The sequence below is a fragment of the Gopherus flavomarginatus genome, chromosome 9, assembly GCF_025201925.1.
Source record: "Gopherus flavomarginatus isolate rGopFla2 chromosome 9, rGopFla2.mat.asm, whole genome shotgun sequence".
Taxonomy (NCBI): Eukaryota; Metazoa; Chordata; order Testudines; family Testudinidae; genus Gopherus; species Gopherus flavomarginatus.
Window position 1 is genome coordinate 65,538,886 of NC_066625.1, and position 22,373 is coordinate 65,561,258.

The following is a 22,373-nucleotide window of genomic DNA, read 5'->3' on the forward strand; positions in this document are numbered from 1 at the left end:
AAAGGCCCTGAGACGAAATTACTATCTGTCTATACTTCAAACCTACTGACAAAATTAATGGCAATATTTTTTTCCTCTTACCATAGCAAAAGAAAGGGTGAAAACCTGGCCCAGTTGAAATAAAAGGTCAGGATGTTGCTTCAAAGTGTTTGTTTGAAATCCATTGATGATTGTTTTCTAATGTCCACTTACTTTTTCTGAGCTCTGGTTATTTTCTAAATGCATGTTTAGGGATGTCCCATTTATGTACTTTCTACTTCTGGAGGTTAGACTGTCGGTTTAAATGTTCTAATGTGTTTTAAATACACTTGACACTGTGTATGAGTAAGGCTACAAGTCTGTCACAGAAGTCACAGATTCTGTGACTTTCCGGGACCTCTGTGACTTCTACAGTGGCTAATGCTGGCTCAGTGGCTGCTCGAGCCAGGCAGCCCCTAGGCTAGCAGCAGCAGTTTTGGTGTGTGGGAGTGGGCTCAGGGCTAGGGGTTGGGAGGTGTGGGGGAGGCTTACCTCAGGGTGGGGAGCTCCCTGGCTCCCATTAGCATGGCCCTGCAATTCCTAGACTGCAGAGATGCTCCCTGCCCCTGCAGCTCCCATTGGCTGTGGTTCCCAGCCAACGGGAGCTGCGCAGCCGGTGCTTCTGGCAGGAGCAGCACGCGGCTCCCCCTGGGCCTGGCCCCTCTGCCGCCTAGGAGCTGCAGGCACACGCAGAGCCGGATAGTCTAGCATAGACCAGCAGGGGTCCCTGGGCATGTGCCATTGCTCACTCTGTCTCCTCCAGCACCAGCAGAGTCCCAGGCCACCTCCCCCAGAACCTGTGGTGCCCCGGGACCACCTCCTCCTCCGCCCCCACCCCCGAATACCTGCGGCCCTCCGCCCAAGTTTTAGTAGGGGTATATAGTAAAAGTCATGGACAGGTCATGAACCCTGTATTTTTGTTTACTGCCCAAGACTTGTCCATGGCTTTTACTAAAAATATCTGTGACTAAAGCGTAGCCTTATGTATAACAGAGGTTCTCCTCTTCAGACTTTATAATCTAGATAGATAATATACCAGCATGGAAGCAAACTGTAAAAGTTTACAGAGCCTGTTGGTGGTGACTTTGTTTTGTTTTGTTTTTTTGCTGCTTTGCTAGCTTCTTCAAATGATTCACACCTTTATTGTCTTTACAGTTCCAGCTTAACTGCTCCACTTTTGTTAACTCTAAGTGCTCTCTCTGCTGTGCTAGCTCCCTAGAAAGAAATAGCTCCCTTGCATAGAGAAAAGTGACTGGGTACCTGCTGACGTCAATACTTCTTTTTTTCCCTAAAAGTTTTTGAAGATGGTTCCCAAATCTCTAGAGGTCTGTGCTAACTCTTCTCATGCCACTGCAACTGCTCTGGCAGCAGGATGTTGGGTCTGCTTCAGGGGGGTGCCTCCCTCCCTGCATGGGAATGTCTGCTGGAGATTGAACCCAGCCTGGTGAGGTCTTCTCTACTGCTTCATAGTTCTTACAGTGTAATCAAGTGTTTGGTCTTAGATACAGGGTCTGGACAAAAAATCATCTAACATCTACTAACCAGATGCTCAAGATGTCGTCCTAACATTTTTACTGGACCAAAAAGATGGGGAAATTATTTTGAAGCTTGTTTTCCATGTCCTAATGAAATGAGCACTGTAAAGTCAAGGAGTAATTCACAGCTCTCATCTGCTCCTTGAATTAACTCTTTACTAGATATGTGGTCCCACCTCTTTCTGCACTCATTTGGAGAGTGGATTCCTCTTGCTCATTCTGATTTGAAAAAAATGGATAAGTTTATGAATTTTCCCATGATCTTGTCTAACTTTAAATTACATAACAATGAGTACTTAAAGTAGTTTAAGGTTGTTGTGGTCTCACTTTTTAGAAAGGTATCTTGATGAGCCTCACTTTTTAATTACTAATTGGCACAGCGGAGTGGAAATCAGTTGTATGTCTGCCAGTCTTCACTTTACTTTTCATTATTCATTGCCCTAAATATTTCTGGGTGAGACTTCCTGAAGGAAACTTCTTAAGAGTTGTTAGCTTAAAAAAAATGATTTTCATGAGGCACTCCTATCCTGATATTTTTGAATGTTACAAAGAGACCAGCAAACAGACTTGGGTGTATGAATTCTTACCTCCCCCATAGATTAGGGCTCTGATACCTGCTATTGGAGGATCCACTTAATCTTTAAAGGAATTTATGGGTACCTGTGTGTCTCTCTCTCTCCTATCCCAGCCCGATTAGCTTATTTCTTCAGTTATACTCCTTACCCATTTATTCATCTTCATGCAGAATATGCACGTTCCAAAGTAGCTGAACAATTTTCCTGATAGCTAAACAGGTCCTGTGAATATTCTTTAAATTAAAGGATGTTGCTTCTCTGTTGCTGGACTTACTATTTTACCAGGCTGAATGAAATGGGATAGAATGCACTTATGAGGTTATTTTCCCCCTCTCTAGTGAGTCTATTTAAAAGCAAATTAAGCATAAATAGAAACTAGCTTTAATACTTTGTTATACTGTCAGGAAATAAGGTGTTGTATCTCTAGTATAGCATAAATGCTTTGAACTTTTGTAAGAGATCTGGGCAGGGTTGGCTGAAAATAAATATTGTGTTTATGTTCCTTTGAATGTTTGATTTAGGAGAAAAAAAGATGGCCTTTATATAGTTAAGTGATATTAATAAGAAACAGGTATGAAATGACTGATTTAGAAAATTCTTTGATATCTTTGACTTCATTCCAGTTAAATCCTTTAAACTTATTATGCTTAGGAAAATGTAATTACTGCTCTACCAAATAGCTTAAAGAATAAGCAGTACTTAATTGGAGAGTATTCCTAAAATGTACTTCTGCTTAGTCCTTAGTTTCTCTTTAAAATGTAATTGTATATAGAAGCAAATATATCAAGCCAGAATATAATCAACCATTTTTACTTTTCACAATTGGTGGATAGCATGCATAAAGGGCCACGTATCTGACACAGTCTGGAGCAAAGACTGAGTGTTCTTATGAATGGGGATGCTTTTCTGTTGCTTTCATATATTCGTTGGCTGAGTTAATTGTTTCTTATATGTAATTTAACCCCGGGTGGTCATCCTTTTGAAGCATTCCAAGTTTTTTTTTGCATGGGGATCTTTTCTTGTCTAAATAGAAATAAATATAGCAATTGGCTTGTCATGGAGAATACTCAAATTGTTTTTCTTTAGTGTTTAGGGAAGATGAAGAGTGTGGTATTGTTCCCTTGCTGCAGCAGTAGCAGGGCAGAACTCGTGTGTATGGGGGTCAAAACTGTGAAAGTCTTGAAATTAATCTGTAATAAAGATGATGTCCTAACCATACTTCAGTTAGGGACAGCTCTGGAGTGTTTTCTCTGAAAAGCCATGCCTAACCATGTCTTAGTAGAACAAGCATTGCCTCCTTCCAATCCAGATGTAAAGCTCACTGCTTCACCCTCACTCTTCTGCTAAGCAGCACATAGTATACCAGTATTTGCTTCAATAGTTAAAGCATGTATAATTTCCTTTCGGGGCCAAAAATGGAAAAGAAAATTCAAATGAAATGCCAGTGTGTTTGTTTTACCATGGAAAGTGATCACATCACAGTGATGGCCTGGTTTAAAAGCATAGATAGAAAATCTAAAAAAACTGAAGGTAGCAATTTACAATGAATCTGAATTTGCAAATATTTCATTCTTGGCACATACACAGAGGCCTCTGCTCTATTGCCCTCATTTTGGGAGGATGAATCCTCACTTGAATTTGGCTACAGAGATAAGGGAGTTGCAAATCAATGGTAAGCCCTTTACTTTGACTGCTTCGTTCATTTAATAGTGAAAAGTGCAAGGTCATGCATTTAATGATTAATAACAAGAACTATTGTTATAAGCTGGGGAGGCATCAGTTGAAAGTAACAGAGGAGGAGAAGGACGTTGGAGTATTGGTTGATCATAGGATGACTATGAGCCACCAATGTGATTTGGCCGTGAAAAAAGCTAACGTGATCTTGGCATGCATCAGGGGAGGTACTTCCAGTATAGATAAGGAGGTGTTAGTACCATTATACAAGGCACTGGTGAGACCTCATCTGGAATACTGTGTGCAGTTCTGGTCTCCCATGTTTAAGAAGGATGAATTCAAATTGGAACAGGTTCAGAGAAGGGCTACTAGGACTATCCAAGGAATGGAAAATCTTGTCTTGTTTATGCTAACCAAAAGAAAGCTGAGGGGAGATATGATTGCTCTCTATAAATATATTCAAGGAATAAATACCAGGGAAGGAGAGGAATTATTTAAGCTCAGTGCCATTGTGGACACAAGAACAAATGGATATAAACTGGCTATCAAGAAGTTTAGACTTGAAATTAGATGAAGGTTTCTAACCATCAGAGGAGTGAAGTTCTGGAACAACCTTCCAAGGGGAGTAATGGAGGCAAAAGACATATCTGGCTTCAAGAACATAAGAACAGCTGTACTGGGTCAGACCAAAGGTCCATCTAGCCCAGTATCTGTCTACCGACAGTGGCTAATGCCAGGTGCCCCAGAGGGAGTGAAGCTAACGGGCAATGATCAAGTGATCTCTCTCCTGCCATCCATCTCCATCCTCTGATGAACAGAGGCTAGGGACACCATTCTTTACCCTTCCTGGCTAATAGTCATTTATGGACTTAGCCACCATGAATTTATCCAGTTCCCTTTTAAACATTGTTACACTCCCAGCCTTCGCAACCTCCTTAGGTAAGGAGTTCTACAAGTTGACTGTGTGCTGTGTGAAGAAGAACTTCCTTTTATTTGTTTTAAACCTGCTACCTATTAATTTCATTTGGTGACCCCTAGTTCTTGTATTATGGGAATAAGTAAATAACTTTTATTTATCCACTTTCTCCACATCACTCATGATTTTATATACCTCTATCATATCCCCCCTTAGTCTCCTCTTTTCCAAGCTGAAGGGGCCTAGCCTCTTTAATCTTTCCTCATATGTGACCCTTTCTGTAATGTTCTTGGGAGGCTACAGGCCTACCCCGGGTGCTCTGCAAGAACGAGGCCCACACACACTGTGAGTTTTTGGCTTTAATGAAGGTAAAGTGACACACCCGCAATGGGGACTCCTGGCATTGCTGTCACGGAGGCGGGGAACCCAGCGCTCCGAAGCTCGGCCTGATATGGAGTCCAAGGGCGGGACTGGGACCATGCAACTATATATACAGAATACAAATACAACTCATACATAAGCAAATAGGGGCTTTCCACAGGGTGTGTCCGCCCTTTGGCCAAGGGCCATGCAAACTAGTTCTAACTGGTTAAAAGCAAGTTATAACTGGCGTGCCGTGTCCTACAATGACCGGCCGCCGAGAAAGCGGAACTACCCTATCTAGGCCGTAACAGTCTTCCGCGGTTCCCTATACTCTCCAAACCCCTAATCATTTTAGTTGCCCTTTTCTGAACCTTTTCTAGTGCTAGAATATCTTTTTTGAGGTGAGGAGACCACATCTGTACACAGTATTCAAGAGGTGAGCGTACCATGGATTTATATAAGGGCAATAATACATTCTCTGTCTTATTCTCTATCCCCTTTTTAATGATTCCTAACATCCTGACTAAGACTGATAAGTTTATGGAGGGGATGATATAATGGGATAGCCTAATTTTGGCGATTAATTTGTCTTTGACTACTAGTGGCAAATATGCCCAATGGCTTGTGATGAGATGTTAGATGGGGTGGGATCTGAGTTACTACAGAGAATTATTTCCTGGGTGTCTTGCTGGTGAGTCTTGCTCACATGCTCAGGATTTAGCTGATCGCCATATTTGGAGTCGGGAAGGAATTTTCCTCCAGGGCAGACTGGCAGAAGCCTTGGGGTTTTTTCCTTCCTCTGCAGCGTGGGGCACGGGTCACTTGCTGGAAGATTTTCTGCACCTTGAAGTCTTTAAACCATGATTTGAGGACTTCAGTGGCTCAGACACAGGTTTGATACAGGAGTGGGTGAGTCAGATTCTGTGGCCTGCATTGTGCAGGAGATCAGACTAGATGATCATAATGGTCCTGTCTGACCTTAAAGTCTATGATTCTATGATTTCTGGATACTTAATATCCAGAAAAAATATACCAGAAGTATAACAGATTCAGAAATGGGGGACAGTTACTAGAGGTATGGAAAATTCCAGGATATTTTTAAAGATTGTGAAATTAATGTGATGAGGAAATGAATGAGGTGACATAAGAGATAAGAATGCTGCCCGATTGACTTTCTCTAGCACTTATTTATCTTCTCATAGCACAGGAATAAGGAGATGAATGAAAATTAAATGAATGAAATTTTAAAAATAAAATTTTATTTAAACACAACGTATAGCCATTTTATGGCAGCAAATGCCACAAGTTACAGAGGCAAAGTGTTGGGCTGCAGTAATTCTTCAGTAGCCATCTCTGCTTAGAAAATGACCTTAAGGGGGATAGTGATGTTTTGGGGAAATCCTTGTGGAACTGTGCTGGCCAGGGAGATGGGCAGAGCAACAGAGTCCTGGCATCCAGGAGATTGGCTTGGTTTGGGATTAAACTCATTGGGAAAACCTCATTTTCTCCTACCTTAAATTAATTATTTGGAGAATGCTCAAGGATCTGATTTTCCTTGGATATATTTATTTTTACTATAGTGAAATCCTCCAGATCCCCTCTGACACTTATTTCTAGAGAAAAGGGGATGGTCCAGGCCAAGTTCTGGAAGATCAAGGACAGGAAACAGAAGAATGAGTTTCCCGGGAGGAGAACCTTGAGAATAGAAAACATTATTCTCAAATAGATGAGCTACCAGTTTTAATTGTGGCGAGAACATTAAAAAAATCATAAGGAAGAAAAAAAGCAGATGGTGAGCATGCCACAGTAACAGAAGTAGAACAAGATAGTAATTTTGTCCTTGGAGTTTTTTTTCACATAGACCCTTTTGCAAAAGGAAATGTTCAGATCACCAGTCCATTTCATATAGGTAACTAAATAGTCATCAGGTCTGGAGTTGAAAACTGGCAATAAAAGATTGCATATCTTACTTCCAGTACATTAACTTGGATATCAACAACTGTGTGTATTAACTTCAAAAATAAATGATCAGAAATTCCTTTTACTCCCACTTAATCCTGAGTGAAGTATATGGCAACTGGACGATAGCTGGTTTAAATAAAGATGGTGCTTTTACTCCGTTTTATCAGCCTTTTCGTCATTACTTCAATTTCACACCAAGGATACAATTGCTGTGCCACCTTAAGAACTAGAGTATTTCTCCAAACCATCTTTTGAAGTCATGGGATATACCTTATCAAAGGGATGATGTGGGGAAGACTTGCCAAGCCACTGGGCAAAGCTTGAATAATAAATATTGGTACTATTTGAACATTTCTTCTAGAAGTCTGGTTGGCAAAAATTATACTGAAGACATTTTTTTGTTTTAAAACTATTGGCTTATTTTAAAAAACGTTTGACTTTTCCACAATAAACTGCACATTAGTATTTCTACATCGCTACAGAGTTGTTTACATTTGAACAATGTTATGAACAATGTTCAAATGTAAAATGCTGTCTTAATGCACATGACTGCCTGGTCCAGTGTGTGCTTCAAATACAGCAGCTTCAAATGAAGCTATTTCTATGAATTTGCAAGAGGAAGGATTATAAATTGGTCATTTTTTGCTTCTGCTTGGGTTTAATTACAACACTGGAAGGCCTTCTTATCTCCAACTATATAAATTTACTATGAAGTACTAATGGCAAATACTCGTGTGTTCTGCATGCAAAATGTGTGTAATGTTTTAAGGCCTATTTTAATTAGGGTAGCTGGTTTTTAATTTTCCTCAGCATGGTGTGGTTGCTTAGTGTCCCATTCTAACAAAGAATGCAACAATGAAGTAATTAAGACTGATAGATTAAAAAAAACAAAAAAAAAAAAAACTCTGGTTCCAACTCTGGTTCCAACCAGGGCATCAAAACTTTCTCTCTCGAATTTTATATAATAACTTTTGGCCTGATTTTCAAAGTTATTAACACCTGACGTTTACATTCATTTGCTGGAATTTTGAGGGCACCCACCTTTTTATTGCCATTCCTCTTATGAGCATTTTGAGTTCTTAAGGGTTTAGATTTCTGGACCCAAACCTTTACTTTAGGGAGCAAAATCATATAGAACCTATGCTCAATTCCTTTAAGTGCCTTATATCCAATTAAAAATGATTTGCAAGACACAAAAATATTATATCTGATCTCCATCTACTCATCTCCTCTTTTCTATTCTTCCTCCCCACTACTTTCCACAGTTAAGCTTTTACTTGTCTTTTTGTCCCCAGTCTGAACTATTGAATCCCTTTCTTTTAAGTTGTTTCCACAAAGCCTTCTTTCAGTTTGCCTTATTATTAACTCAGAAGCAAATTCTATGCATGAAGAGTATTGTGTGCGGATTGTGATATTTCAGATACTGAAGGAAACTATACATAATGGCTATACTTATGTGTAGGAAGAATAATTGCTTAGAACACACTTAATGAATGTCAGGACTACTTAGAAGAATATCTTGTTTCAAACGATCACTTGTGAAGCTTATTTTGTGCTATCACTTTTGAATATTCACTTTCCAAAATAGAAGAAGCAGAAGTCTTCACTTTTTATTTAAAAACATGAAACATATGTAATAGACGGTAAACAAGTAGTGGCCTAGAGCATTGAATACATAGTATTCACCACTCGGGGCACGAGCCCCCACCACTTCCCATCCAGGAGGGTTTGTGGGAGGAAGAAATTCTCAAGACAAAGCCAGCCCTGGAGTCGCTCATCCATTTTGAGTGGGTAGCAGCAACCCTCAATTCCCTGTACATTCATTACTTTTCTTTCTGAAGTTTTTTACTTGGGTAATGTGACTGACATGCTGTTTCCTCCAAGCCCCTCCTGTCCGTTACTCCACAGGCTGCTCACCATCAGCTTTGACATCCGTGTTCCTATTTTCCTGTTCCTAATGCCCCTACCACTTAACATCCTCTGTCCCTTCCTTTGGTTTTCCTTGTTTTGTTTCTTCTCATCCTTTGTCTGCTAGGTTGCTTTAGCAGCCTAATTTAGCACATACCCTTAATTTGTCTTCTGGCAGATGTCTACACAGCGGTAGAGAAGTCAGTTCACAAGCTTATCTATGCCAGCTGACCATTCAGATATCTAGTCTTGCAGTGAGTCTTGTGGTAAGGCAGAAGTACCCAATATCTAGCATAACTTTAAAGCCATTGTTCTGGGCCCTGTCTGCACTATATGTAAATCCAGGCAAAGCTCTCAAACACCAGTGCTCCTGGCCAGCTCTCCTTGTGTTCCCTTCCATCCTCAGGGTAGCCAGGTTTCTCTTCCAAATTTCTTGTAGACTCAACATAAGTCAGAAACCTTCTGCAGGGAAATGTCTAGGCCAGGAGGCTTGATTTCAAGCTGAATCCTCAGGGATGTTTCTTCAACCTTTTTTGTTTGTTTGTTGCTAGCATGGAAAAATATTCATATCACTGCACATTAAGGCTTTCTTTTAATTGCCATGTTTGGCCTGCAGAAGTAAGCCTTCAATTTTGAGTAGAAACTGTAATGCTAGCAGTGCAGAATGAAGAAAATGCAAGTATGTTTCTTTTAGGAATGCAAAGGAAAAATGTCAAGTTGTTCTATTCACTGACACTGTTGAAATGCTGAGACTCAGATTACTGTGTTGTTGTTTTTTTCCTTTTCCAGGCCAGTATGGAAATCCTTTAAATAAATACATTAAACATTATGAAGGATTGTCGTATGATGTGGATTCATTACACCAAAAACACCAGCGTGCCAAAAGAGCAGTGTTGCATGAAGACCAATTTCTGCACCTAAATTTTCATGCACATGGAAGGTGAGTAATTTTTATTTAAAGCTTTTCACCTTAAGAATACTTTCCATTTATTTTAACAAAATACAGATTCATTGGTTGAAGTACTATACAAGTGCATATAAATGCTACATAACTTGAATGTTAAAAATATTTTAACGATACCTTTCATAATGCAAGTGAATTAACTGTAAGTGTTCAGAGTAAATCATACTGAGTTGTAACTGTCATTTTTACATAGACTTCCTCAAATTTTTTTGTTTAACCTCAAACTAAAGATTTTATTTTTGGCTAAGCTTAAATCTCTTTTTTGGTTTTTGAAATATATTAAGAGTGGAGTGGCATAGTTATTCCTGGTTTTGTAATGCTTTTTTGGACTTTGTGAATAACTTAATGCTGTACGCTGAACTTTGCCTGTGAGTAGTCTTCATTGTAGAAAATAGTCCAATTGGGGACAAAATACTAAATTTCATAAGCAACTAAAAATGCATTTTCTATACTTATAACTGAAAACTGAAGTTATCTAATTCCATGTTGCCAGAGAAAATTAGGTAATTCCATAGTGTCACATTGTAGATAAATGGGGTGTGTTGGTGAAAGCTAGCACTGTGTTGCAAAGATTTGAAAAACCCTGGCCCTGCAGGTAGCTGCTCTTCTCCCCCTTCCCCTTCTCCCCCACCCCCCATAAAGAGAACTCTTGCATTTAACTTAACTTTTGCGCTTCCTGATTTTTATGGTCAAATTTGCTCTGAGACTGTCTAAATGCTATAAGTGCTACAGGAGCACAGTTTTTTGGTCGCATAGCTGTAGGGGTTTTTCTGTTGTTATGTTGCCTGATTCTTTAGTAGTAGTTAATTATTATTGATTTCCAATTAATACTAATTAGGGTACTATAGGTTCTAGTCCTAGGATCTGGCATGACAGAATCAAGGTTGAGTTCAGTATCTGGTTGGGAACCCCAGAGTACATACTGTAGACACTCAGACTGAGGGGAAAGCAAAGCTTTAACACCTTTTGTGAACACAGTTAGTAAAGCCACAAACCGCAAAAAAAGATAGCAAAAATACAGAGTTACAGTGATCTATTGTACCATTCCTCACATATGTACTCATATAGTCATACCCTTGCTTGGGGATCAGATGGCAAAAGACAACCTGCACTGTCCCTGGCATGCCAAACGAATACCAGGGTTCAGATTGACAGATAACAATGACCCCCTTTATGTGGTGGTCTGGCCTCTTGTAGGGCCCAGGTGCTATCATGAATAGTCATTCAAATGCGCAGTCTCCCTTGTTCATATCCAACTTTTATCCTATAGATAAGTGTATTAATGATTTTTGCTTATTACCATATACATCAGTTAATTGCCAGGGCAAATACTTGGTTAAGCATCTGCTGACAATCTATCCAAACATAACAAGCCTAGAATCAGCTCAACATTCCTGTGGTTACCTGGTAGCATTTTGGACAGCCCCTTCCCTTTAGCATGCTATTCTCAGTTCCCGAAAACTCAGAGTAACATGGCCATTTACCTGTGCCAGAGTTCACAGGCCTCAAAGCCTTATGCTAATTTATACCTTATATTAACTGCTTAACCTTATGTCTTATAGACTCATAGACTTGAGGGTCAGAAGGGACCAAAATGATCATCTAGTCTGACCTCCTGCACAAAGCAGGCCATAGAACCCGACCCATCCACTTCTATAACAAACCCCTAACCTATATCCGAGTTATTTTAAAGTCTTCAGATTGTGGTTTGAAGACCTCAAGCTGCAGAGAATCCACCAGCAACTGACCCATGTCCCACGCTGCAGAGGAAGGCGAAAAACCTCCAGGTCTTCTGCCAATCTGCCCCGGAGGAAAATTCCTTCCCAACTCCAAATATGGCGATCAGCTAAACCCTGAGCATATGGGCAAGACTCACCAGCCAGCACTCAGGAAAGAATTCTCTGCAGTAACTCAGATCCCATCCCATCACAGAGCACTGGGCATACTTATCTGCTAATAATCAAAGATCAATTGCCAAAATTAAGCTATCCCATCATACCATCCCTTCTATAAACTTATCAAGCTTAGTCTTAAAGCCAGATATGTCTTTTGCCCCCACTACTCCCCTTGGAAGGCTGTTCCAGAACTTCACTCCTCTAACGGTTAGAAACCTTCGTCTAATTTCAAGTCTAAACTTCCTAGTGTCCAGTTTATACCCATTTGTTCTTGTGTCTACATTGGTACTAAGCTTAAATAATTCCTCTCCCTCCCTAATATTAATCCCTCTGATATATTTATAAAGAGCAAGCATATCCTCCCTCAGCCTTCTTTTGGCTAGGCTAAACAAGCCAAGCTCTTTGAGTCTCCTTTCATAAGGCAGGTTTTCCATTCCTTGGATCATCCTAGTAGCCCGTCTCTGAACCTGTTCCAGTTTGAATTCATCCTTCTTAAGCATGGGAGACCAGAACTGCACACAGTATTCCAGATGAGGTCTCACCAGTGCCTTATATAACGGTACTAACACCTCCTTATCTTTGCTGGAAATACCTCTCCTGATGCATCCTAAAACCGCATTAGCTTTTTTAACGGCCATATCACATTGGCGGCTCATAGTCCTCCTGTGATCAACCAATACTCCAAGGTCCTTCTCCTCCTCTGTTGTTTCCAACTGATGTGTCCCCAACGTATATCTAAAATTCTTATTATTAATCCCTAAGTGCATGACCTTGTACTTTTCACTATTAAATTTCATCCTATTACTATTACTCCAGTTTACAAGGTCATCCAGATCTTCCTGTATGATATCCCGGTCCTTCTCTGTGTTAGCAATACCCCCCAGCTTTGTGTTATCCGCAAACTTTATTAGCACATTCCTGCTTTTTGTGCCAAGGTCAGTAATAAAAAGGTTAAATAAGATTGGTCCCAAAGCTGATCCTTGAGGAACTCCACTGGTAACCTCCTTCCAGCCTGACAGTTCACCCTTCAGTACGACCCATTGGAGTCTCTCCTTTAACCAGTTCCTTATCCACCTTTCAGTTTTCATATTGATCCCCATCTTCTCCAATTTAACTAACAGTTCCCCATGTGGAACCGTGTCAAATGCCTTACTGAAATCGAGGTAAATTAGATCTTCTGCATTTCCTTTGTCTAAATAATCTGTCACCTTTTCAAAGAAGGAGATCAGGTTGGTTTGGCACGATCTACCTTTAGTTAAAACCATGTTGTAACTTGTCCCAATTACCATTGACCTCAATGTCCTTAACTACTTTCTCCTTCAAAATTTTTTCCAAGACCTTACATACTGCAGATGTCAAACTAACACGCCTATAGTTACTTGGATCACTTTTTTCCCTTTCTTAAAGATAGGAACTATGTTAGCAATTCTCCAGTCATACGGTACAATCCTTGAGTTTACCGATTCATTAAAAATTCTTGCTAACGGGCTTGCAATTTCATGCTCCAGTTCCTTTTAATATTCTTGGATGAAGATTATCTGGGCCCTCCGATTTTGTCCCATTAAGCTGTTCAGGTTTGGCTTCTACCTCAGATGTGGTAATATCCACCTCTATATCCTCATTCCCATTTGTCATCCTTCCATTATCCCTAAGCTCCTCATTAGCCTTATTAAAGACTGAGGCAAAGTACTTATTTAGATATTGGGCCATGCCTAGGTTATCCTTAACCTCCATTCCATTCTCAGTGTTTAGCGGTCCCACTTCTTCTTTCTTTGTGTTCTTCTTATTTATATGGCTATAGAACCTTTTACTATTGGTTTTAATTCCCTTTGCAAGGTCCAACTCTACATGGCTTTTAGCCTTTCTCACTTTATCCCTACATGTTCTGACCTCACTAAAGTAGCTTTCCTTGCTAATCCCACCCTTCTTCCACTCCTTGTAGGCTTTCTGCTTTTTCTTAATCGCCTCTCTGAGATGCTTGCTCATCCAGCTTGGTCTACAACTCCTGCCTATGGTTTTTTCCCCCTTTCTTGGGATGCAGGCTTCTGATAGTTTCTGCAGCTGTGACTTAAAGTAATTCCAGGCCTCCTCCACATTTAGATCCACAAGTTCTTCAGTCCAATCCACTTCCCTAACTAATTTCCTTAATTCTTTAAAGTTAGTCCTTGAGAAGTCAAAAACCGTAGTCCCAGATCTATTTTTGTTTATCCTTCCATCTAGTTTGAACTGAATTAGCTCATGATCACTCGAACCAAGGTTGTCCCCCTACAACCATTTCTTCTATGAGGTCCTCACTACTCACCAAAACCAAATCTAAAATGGCATCCCCTCTTACAGCATATGGGCCTGTAGGTTCCTTGCATTACTGCCAAGTGAAATAAAATGCTAAAGATAGCTCTGTAGGCTACAACTGTAGTAAATCTATCCCCTTGAGAGATGGAAGCTAGGTTGAGGGAAGAATTCTTCTGTCAACCTAATGGTGTCACTACTGGGCCTTAGGTCAGCTTATTTTTATGTCTGTCAGGAATGTGAATTTTTCACGCCCCCTGAGTGATGTATCTAGGTCAATATAGGTTTAGTTGTAGATCAGGCCTGAATCTAGACTCATGTAATATTGATATAGCCATATACATCTCTGATGTAGGAAAGTATTCTCTTTATTTGGCACGGTAGAACAGAGTTACAGAAAACATCACATTTCAGATACCTTCATTTTGGTTGACTCAGTGACTGCGTGCTTAATTTTAAGTATCCAGGGCTTGATATTTCAGAGTTTCTGAGCATCCAGAGCTCTCAGTTATTTCAACTGGAGTTGTAGGTGTCACAGTTAAGCACCCAGAAAATGAGGAACAGTTAGTTAGTAGCCACATCTTAAAAATTTTAATCAGAGTGACTTGACCAGCATCACATAGGAAGCCGGTGGCTAAGGAGGGATAAAGCCCAGATTACCTGGATCCTAACCTCATGCCTTGCCCACAAGAACTATCCTTTCTATTCCTGCAGCAATTTGCCTTATTCAGTATGAACCTTCTGGGGGAATGCAAACGTGGGAAAGGAAATAGAAATTCTCAGCTGTTTATATCTAAGCAAAACCCAAATGGGATTTCAGGGAACACAGAAAAGGCTGCTTCTGTTGCCCTTCAGTCTTTTCCACTTCTATATTTTAAAGGCCTGCTGCAAACAATGAATGTTTTGGAGCTTCTCAAAAAGACAAAAGAATATTCATGTGTCTCAGCTGTGTTCCTCTGGATGGTGTTCACCATTTCCTTGGATTACTTTTGAGGATCAGTGGGTGCATTATACACTGAGGCAAGTGCTCCAGGTCTCCTGAGCTCCTAGTTACTTAGGTCTGGTCTACACTACGCGTGTAAACCGAATTTAGCAGCGTTAAACCAATTTAACCTTGCACCCGTCCACACAACGAGGCCCTTTATATCGATATAAAGGGCTCTTTCAACAGATTTCTGTACTCCTCCCCGACGAGAGGAGTAGCGCTGAAATCGGTATTGCCATGTCGGATTAGGGTTAGTGTGACCTCAAATCAACGGTATTGGCCTCTGGGCAGTATCCCACAGTGCACCATTGTGACCGCTCTGAAAAGCCATCTGAACTCGGATGCACTGGCGAGGTAAACAGGAAAAGCCCCGTGAACTTTTGAATTTCATTTCCTGTTTGCCCAGCATGAAGCTCTGATCAGCACGGGTGGCGATGCAGTCCCAAATCCAAAAAGAGCTCCAGCATGGACCGTACGGGAGATACTGGATCTGATCGCTGTATGGGGAGACAAATATGTTCTATCAGAGCTCCATTACAAAAGATGAAATGACAAAGCATTTGAAAAAATCTCCAGGCTATGATAGACAGAGGCCACAGCACAGTGCTGTGTGGCAAGCGTAACGGAAAGCCAAAGAATCAAATGGACGCTCATGGAGGGAGGGAGGGAGTACTGAGGACTCCAGCTAACCCACAGTCTCCGAAAAGTATTTGCATTCTTGGCTGAGGTCCCAATGCCTGAAGGGTCAAAAACATTTTCCCAGGTGTTTCAGGGTATATGTCATCAATTTACACCCTTCTCTCCCCCCCACCCCCCGAAAGAAAAGGGGAAAAAACACGTTTTTCGCCTTTTTTCAGTGTCACCGTGGGTCTACTGCATGCTGCTGATAAACGGGGTGCTGCAGCGCTGAACACCAGCATCCCCTTCCCGGTGGCAGACGGTACAATATGACTGCTATCCATCGTTGTCATCAGCCCGTGAGTGCTCCTGGCTGGCCTTGGTGAGGTCGGCTGGGGGCGCCTGGGTAAAAATGGGAATGACTCCCGGTCATTCCTGGCAGATGGTACAGAATGGCTGGTAATCGTCTTCATCATAGCAGCGGGAGGCTGGGCTCCTCTCCCCCGCCATCCTTTAATGTCCAGCCTGGACTATCATAGCAACTGGAGGCTTCCTCCCCCTCATTTTATCTCACTAAAAAGTCTGTGTTTTTCTTATTCCAGCATTCTTTATTACTTCATCACACAAATGGGGGGACACTGCCACGGTAGCCCAGGAGGGTTGGGGGAGGAGGGAAGCAACGGGGTTGTTGCAGGGGCACCCCCTAGAAGGGCATGCAGCTCATCATTTCTGCGGGATCTCTGGTGCTCTGACCCGGAGCGGCTGTGCTGTCTGGTTCTCTAGTACACTTGCCCCATATTCTTGGCAGGACTGACTCTCTATTTTTAGACAAAACATAAAGAAGGGAATGACCCGGGGAGTCATTTCCATTTTTGTCCATGCGCCCCCGGCCGACCTCAGCGAGGAGCACCCATGACAGCAGCAGACGGTACAGAATGACTGATAACTGTCATCTCATCGCCAGTTTACAATGGCATGGCAGACGGTGCAATAGGGATGGTAACCGTCTCTGCTACCTTGCAAAGGCAAATGAATTCTGCTGTGTAGCACTACAGTACCGCATCTGTCAGCAGCATCCAGTACACATACGGTGACAGTGACAAAAGGCAAAACGGGCTCCATGGTTGCCATGCTATGGCGTTTGCCAGCGCAATCCAGGGAAAAAGAGCGCGAAATGATTGTCTGCCGTTGCTTTCACGGAGGAAGGATTGAGTGATGACATTTACCCAGAATCACCCGCGACACTGTTTTTGCATTGGGATCTCAACCCAGAATTCCAGTGGCGGGGGAGACTGCGGGAACTATGGGATAGCTATGGGATAGCTACCCACAGTGCAACGCTCCGGAAATCGACGCTAGCCTCAGTACATGGACACACACCGCCGAATTAATGTGCTTAGTGTGGCCGCGTGCACTCGACTTTATACAGTCTGTTTTACAAAACCAGTTTATGTAAAATTGAAATAATCCTGTAGTGTAGACATACCCTTAGATGTGTTTCACAGATTTCACCTGGCTGGGGGGAACTAAGGTTGCTAATTAAGACTGCAGGGACAACATGACAAGAAAGCAGGGAGTATAGGCTTGGCAAAGACATTTTCTAACCACTGTCACTTTCTAATAATGTTTGGGTTACAGATATATAAAAGTAAAATATGAACACAGCCTCCTCCCAACTCCTGGTGTCTGATCTTGGTGCTCTTGAGAGCCCTGGGTTTGGCTGAAGTACTTAAGGCAGGGTCCCCAAACTGGGGGGCAGCCCCCATAGGGGCATGTGGAGGAACATTGAGGGGTGTGTGGAAGGGCCTAGGCCAGCCCCATGAGAGCTACTTTTCCAGACTAGCTCCGTCCCCATCCTCACTTTTCCTCCACCTGCGTTCAGCCCCCAGTCCTGCGCTGCCTTCAGGCCCTGCCCAGCTCCCATGGGGGGTGGGGTAGGGTTGGGAGGGAGTGCCTTGTTTCCAGTCCAGCTCTGCCCTCATTCCCTCTCTGTCCCTCCCTCCCCTAACCAGCTCTGCATCTAGCCCTAGCTCCATCCCAAGCTCTGCTGTTGAGGAAGCCTTGGCTGTGCAGTAATGGAGGGAGGACACTGACAGATTCCATTACTGGTTAGGGAGGAGGATCACTGGAAAAGGTTGCTCAGCTCTTGCATGTTGCAATGGTCTGTCCTCTTGCTTAGAAAAGTATCCCTCTTCTAAAACAGCTTCTCTCCCCCTCTTGCCTGTGTCCTACAGCTGCCCTCTCTATTCTGTTGTGTGTGTAGAGACATTTAAAATCAAGAGCCCTACTTGAAGAAAACCCATTGTTCCAATAGGGGAGAGTCGTTCAACGTTGATGGTTGTGCTATAGCTTCTCAGACAATTTTTCTGCTAGGTGTCATGCTGCTGCTACAAAATGGATGCTCTAGTCAACAAAGGAGGTTGTAATGCAGCATGAAGGTCATGCTCTAAATGATTACAATGGAAAGTAGAGCCCCTGAAACAACATGTGGTTTATAATTTGATACTGACACATCCTCAGTTTCACATTGACCACTTGTGATCAGTAGATAATCAATGAAATTCTCCAGAAAAGTACCAGGATTATATTGGTGTTGTAAACAGGTTCCATCATCTCTTACTACATTTTACTTACCTAAAAATTTTAGCTGGTGTGGTATTCCATGTTCTAAATATTGCCATCGTGTGTTGATAGTTATCGGCTGCCTTTCACCAAAGAAGTGGTTTCTCTTCAATGGTGGATAAGTCATCCATATATGTAGCTTTATCTACAAGCTAATTTTAAAGCTCCATTGGATGAAAATAGCTAAATAAAATTTAGATAGTTATCTTTGAAAGACTTTCCACTGTAAACTAGTCTCTTGTGTTCCAGTGCCATAAGGTAACTGAGCCCAGGAACCTGACAGTTTTTTGTTTTTTTTCTTAAAGATAGCTTGAGAACATCTGCAGTTGCCTTAGAAAGGATTTTGAAAAAAAAAGCATGAAAGGGATATAAATCTGTGCGCTTCAGGGCATAAGCGAACTTCTTACTGAAGGGTGGTTAGGAGGAATCTTCCTACCCAGACAGGTGTCACTGTTCTGGTTGAGCTCCGTGTAGACACTCACCAGGCTGCTGAATTTGGATCTCAACACTGGACTTCTGTGTTTTTTGGCTTTCTGAGCAGACTCCAGGTACAACCTCTGGCTTTGGGTCTCTAGGCACACTTTCAGGGTGCAGATCCTCCATCTAACTCTGTCCCCTCTCCAAGCTGGGACTTTATTGCCCACTTGCCTAGGCCCTGATGCTAGCATCATCTTCCCAAGGCTTTCCAGTAACTTAAGTACATCCATTCCAGAACTCCAGTGTTGTGGGCACTCTGCTTTACGGTTTATCCCTTCAGAGACATCTAATAGCTGAAGCAAACTGCTAAACTTGCGTACTGTTTCCAGCACAATCATTCTTCATTTTAGATGGCATCAGTGGTACAGATCTAGGCAAAACAAGAAACATCTGCACAAAAATCGCTCTCTCTTTCATCAACACTTTTTTCAGCATTCTTTGGGACTGTACTCTGTCTTCTCATGATTCCAGGACTCTTTCTCCAGATCAGGCTTCTCTTCCAGATCCTGGAGTCACTGTCTGACCTCTGCAGTGTGTTTCCTCTATGTGTGGCTGGTGTCCCGCAGTCAAATAGTGTTCTCTCTCTCCTCAGCCTCTGATTTTAAAGGGCTGTACCCACACCTGGGCTGTATCTACACTTAATTTGCACAGCAGCAGTGCTTCAGTGTAGATAATCACTACAATGATGGGAGGGATTCTCTTGTTGCTGTAGTTAATTGACCTCCTCTAGAGGCAGTCACTAGATTGACAGAACTCTTCCATTGACCTAGCCCTGTCTAGACCGGGGGTTAGGTCAGCATAGGTACATCTCTCAGAAGATGGATTTTTTTACATCCTGAAAGACACATCTATGCAGATAAAAGTTTTCAGTGTAGCCCATCCCCTGGTTTTTGTGCCCCTTATGGAGAAAAGCCACTGCTCCAAACCCCACTCTGTGGACAAACTTGGTTGAACTGGTTCCCATAGGCTTCAGCTTTTCCACTGTCCTAAGGTGCTCCCTCTTGAGTAAGAGCTCTTTTTGATGATGACTATCCATTGCGCCTGGTCTGGGAGAGACATGACACCAGCTGTGATAGCAGATGACTGACTATACATCGCCTGAGGTATTTAGTGATGCAGAAACTTCATTAAATGAACCACAATTCAGAAGTGTTATGTAGGTCTCCAAATAGTCACAGCAGGTTAGTACCCAATTGCCGACTTTGGGATTTTTGCACCTTCTCCTGAAACATCTGGTACTGCTTGCTGCTGCAGGCTGAGTAGTGGACTAGATATGTCTGGCCTGGTAATACTTACATTAATTGTTTTGAATGCATTCTGAAACTAAACAGCAGAGATTAAATATACACAAAGTGTTCAGTGTAGAAATAAAGTGTTATAAAAATTATGACAATCTTTAAAAATGATGTTGCTGGTGTTTCAACCACAAAAGCAAACTATGCAGTGTTGTGGGTGACATTTGCCAACAGGTAAATAGATATTAGATCAAGAAATCGTTATTTACTATAAACAGCAGTACCTGGCATACGTAGATGGATGGATTAAGGGCACATATTCAGCGTTGGGATTCCTAACTATGAATACAGCTTTTGTTTTATACATAACTTATTTTTATGGTAATATGGAAAAAAAATCTGTTTACGTTTTTTTTTTTTACATTTGCTATTGTATGAACTGACTTCTTAGATATTCAGTCATAACTCTGTTTTGAATGTACATTCAAAATTACTTATTATGTTTCAGAAGTTTAAGGACTGATTGTTAATAAACCATGCTAGCAAAGATTGTAAATGCACTTTGTGGAGAGGGGAGAATATTGCACATTTTTGCAGCCATTTAACTACAGTAAACTGCCACTTAAATACCACCCAAAAAAGATGTCTTCTATGATCTATTTGCAAAAGTCATCTTGAGTGCAGACCCATTTGAGCTTGTAGAGTTTAGATGAAATGTCTTGTAACATAGACCCTGAGTCTGCAATGGGCTGCACCAAACAAGTCCTTGAGAGGTCTACACCTAAAACTTAGGTCAACCCAGCCACGTTTCTAAGGAGCGTGAAAAATCCACACCCCTGAGCTATGTAGGGGTAAGACAACCTAGCCCCAGTTGTAGATGGTGCTAAGTCGATGGAAGAATTCTTCTATCAACCTTTCTATTGCTTATTGGGAGAGTCGGATTAACAGCGATGACTGACACGCACACCCCGTTGCTGTGGTGAATGTCTACACTGAAGTGCTACAGCTGCAATTGTGCTGCTGTAGTGGTTTCAATGTAGACATAGTCTAAGCCCAAGTATAGACACCATTAGATTGATGGAAAAATTCTTCCATTGACCTAGCTACCACCTTTTGAGGGGATAGATTTACTACAGTGACGGAAAATCCTTCTGTCACCGTAGCAAGCAGCTACACTGCAGCACCACAGCCGTGCTGCTGAAGTGCTTATAGTGTAGACCTACTTTAAGGCTCTGCCTGTGTGTTAGTGGTCTGCCTGCATGGAGCCAGTTGTAAGACTGAGTCCTTAGCAGAGGAATTTATATTTTAAAACCTCCATTCCCTAGCTGAATTCTTAGCTTAGCTTGCAGTCTGGGTGATACTTTAATGGCCCAGTTGTAAACACTTGATAATACAGATTAATATAATACTTACATCTCCTTCAATGTGCAAGGATACTAAGCACCTCTACCCCGATATAACGCTGTCCTTGGGAGCCAAAAAAATCTTACTGCATTATGGGTGAAACTGCGTTGTATTGAACTTGCTTTGATCCGCCAGAGTGCGCAGGTCCTCCCCCCCACTGCTTTACTGCGTTATATCGGGTCACGTTATATTGGGGTAGAGATGTACTTCTAAACTTTTTAAAACTCTTACCCATTGTACAAAAGGAGAAGTGCCTGTTAAAATGAGACAAAAGCTTTTGTAGAAGTGTGGCGTATCTATATATTTTTATTACAATGCTTTAATCCTCACTTCAGAAGATTCACCCTTTTAAATTGACTTTGAAGATCTTGGCTTATTCGTTAGTCATAGTGACCTTTGTAACAGACCATTAAAATATTGCAGAAGTATGAAAAATTGTAATTCTAAGCAATTATCCAAAGCCTTTCTACACGAGATGTTTTTGTAAGGAGAACAAAGCTATTCTTTTTAGATGGGGAGAAGTACTTTTGCAGTTATGCTAATGGTAAATGTATCTCAAAATAGTAATCTAATAGTATTCTTTAATTTTCAGTAACTAACAGATTTATGAATGTTTCAAAACATTGAAAACTAATTAAATTTCAACTTGCTGATCAATTTTTGTTTAATCCAATTTAGAACAATGCCTTGCTGTGTTTACATTTTCTTGCATTTGTTTTTCGGGGGGGAGGAGTGCATATACATGAAAGCAGAAACTGTCAAAATAATTCTTTATAAAGGTTTGAATGCTTAGAACAACTTCATGAATTAATTGCTGTAACTTGCTGAAGCTTTTCCAGAGCAAAATTCTAATGATACCAGATGGGTGTTTCATAAACTTAATTGAGCAGCTCTGATACCACCTACAAAACTTTTTTCTTTTCTGTGGCTGTT

At 41.5% G+C, this 22,373-nt stretch overlaps 1 protein-coding gene across 2 annotated transcripts in view; it reads left to right on the forward strand.

Annotated features, from left to right (window-relative positions):
• ADAM10 (ADAM metallopeptidase domain 10) overlaps positions 1-22,373 on the forward strand; it is a 107,268-nt gene that overhangs the window by 20,810 nt on the left and 64,085 nt on the right. For both annotated transcript variants that reach the window (XM_050967958.1, XM_050967959.1), the window contains exon 2: positions 9,741-9,891. In XM_050967958.1, coding sequence (XP_050823915.1) covers positions 9,741-9,891 — 151 coding nt within the window. The remainder of the gene's footprint in view (positions 1-9,740; positions 9,892-22,373) is intronic.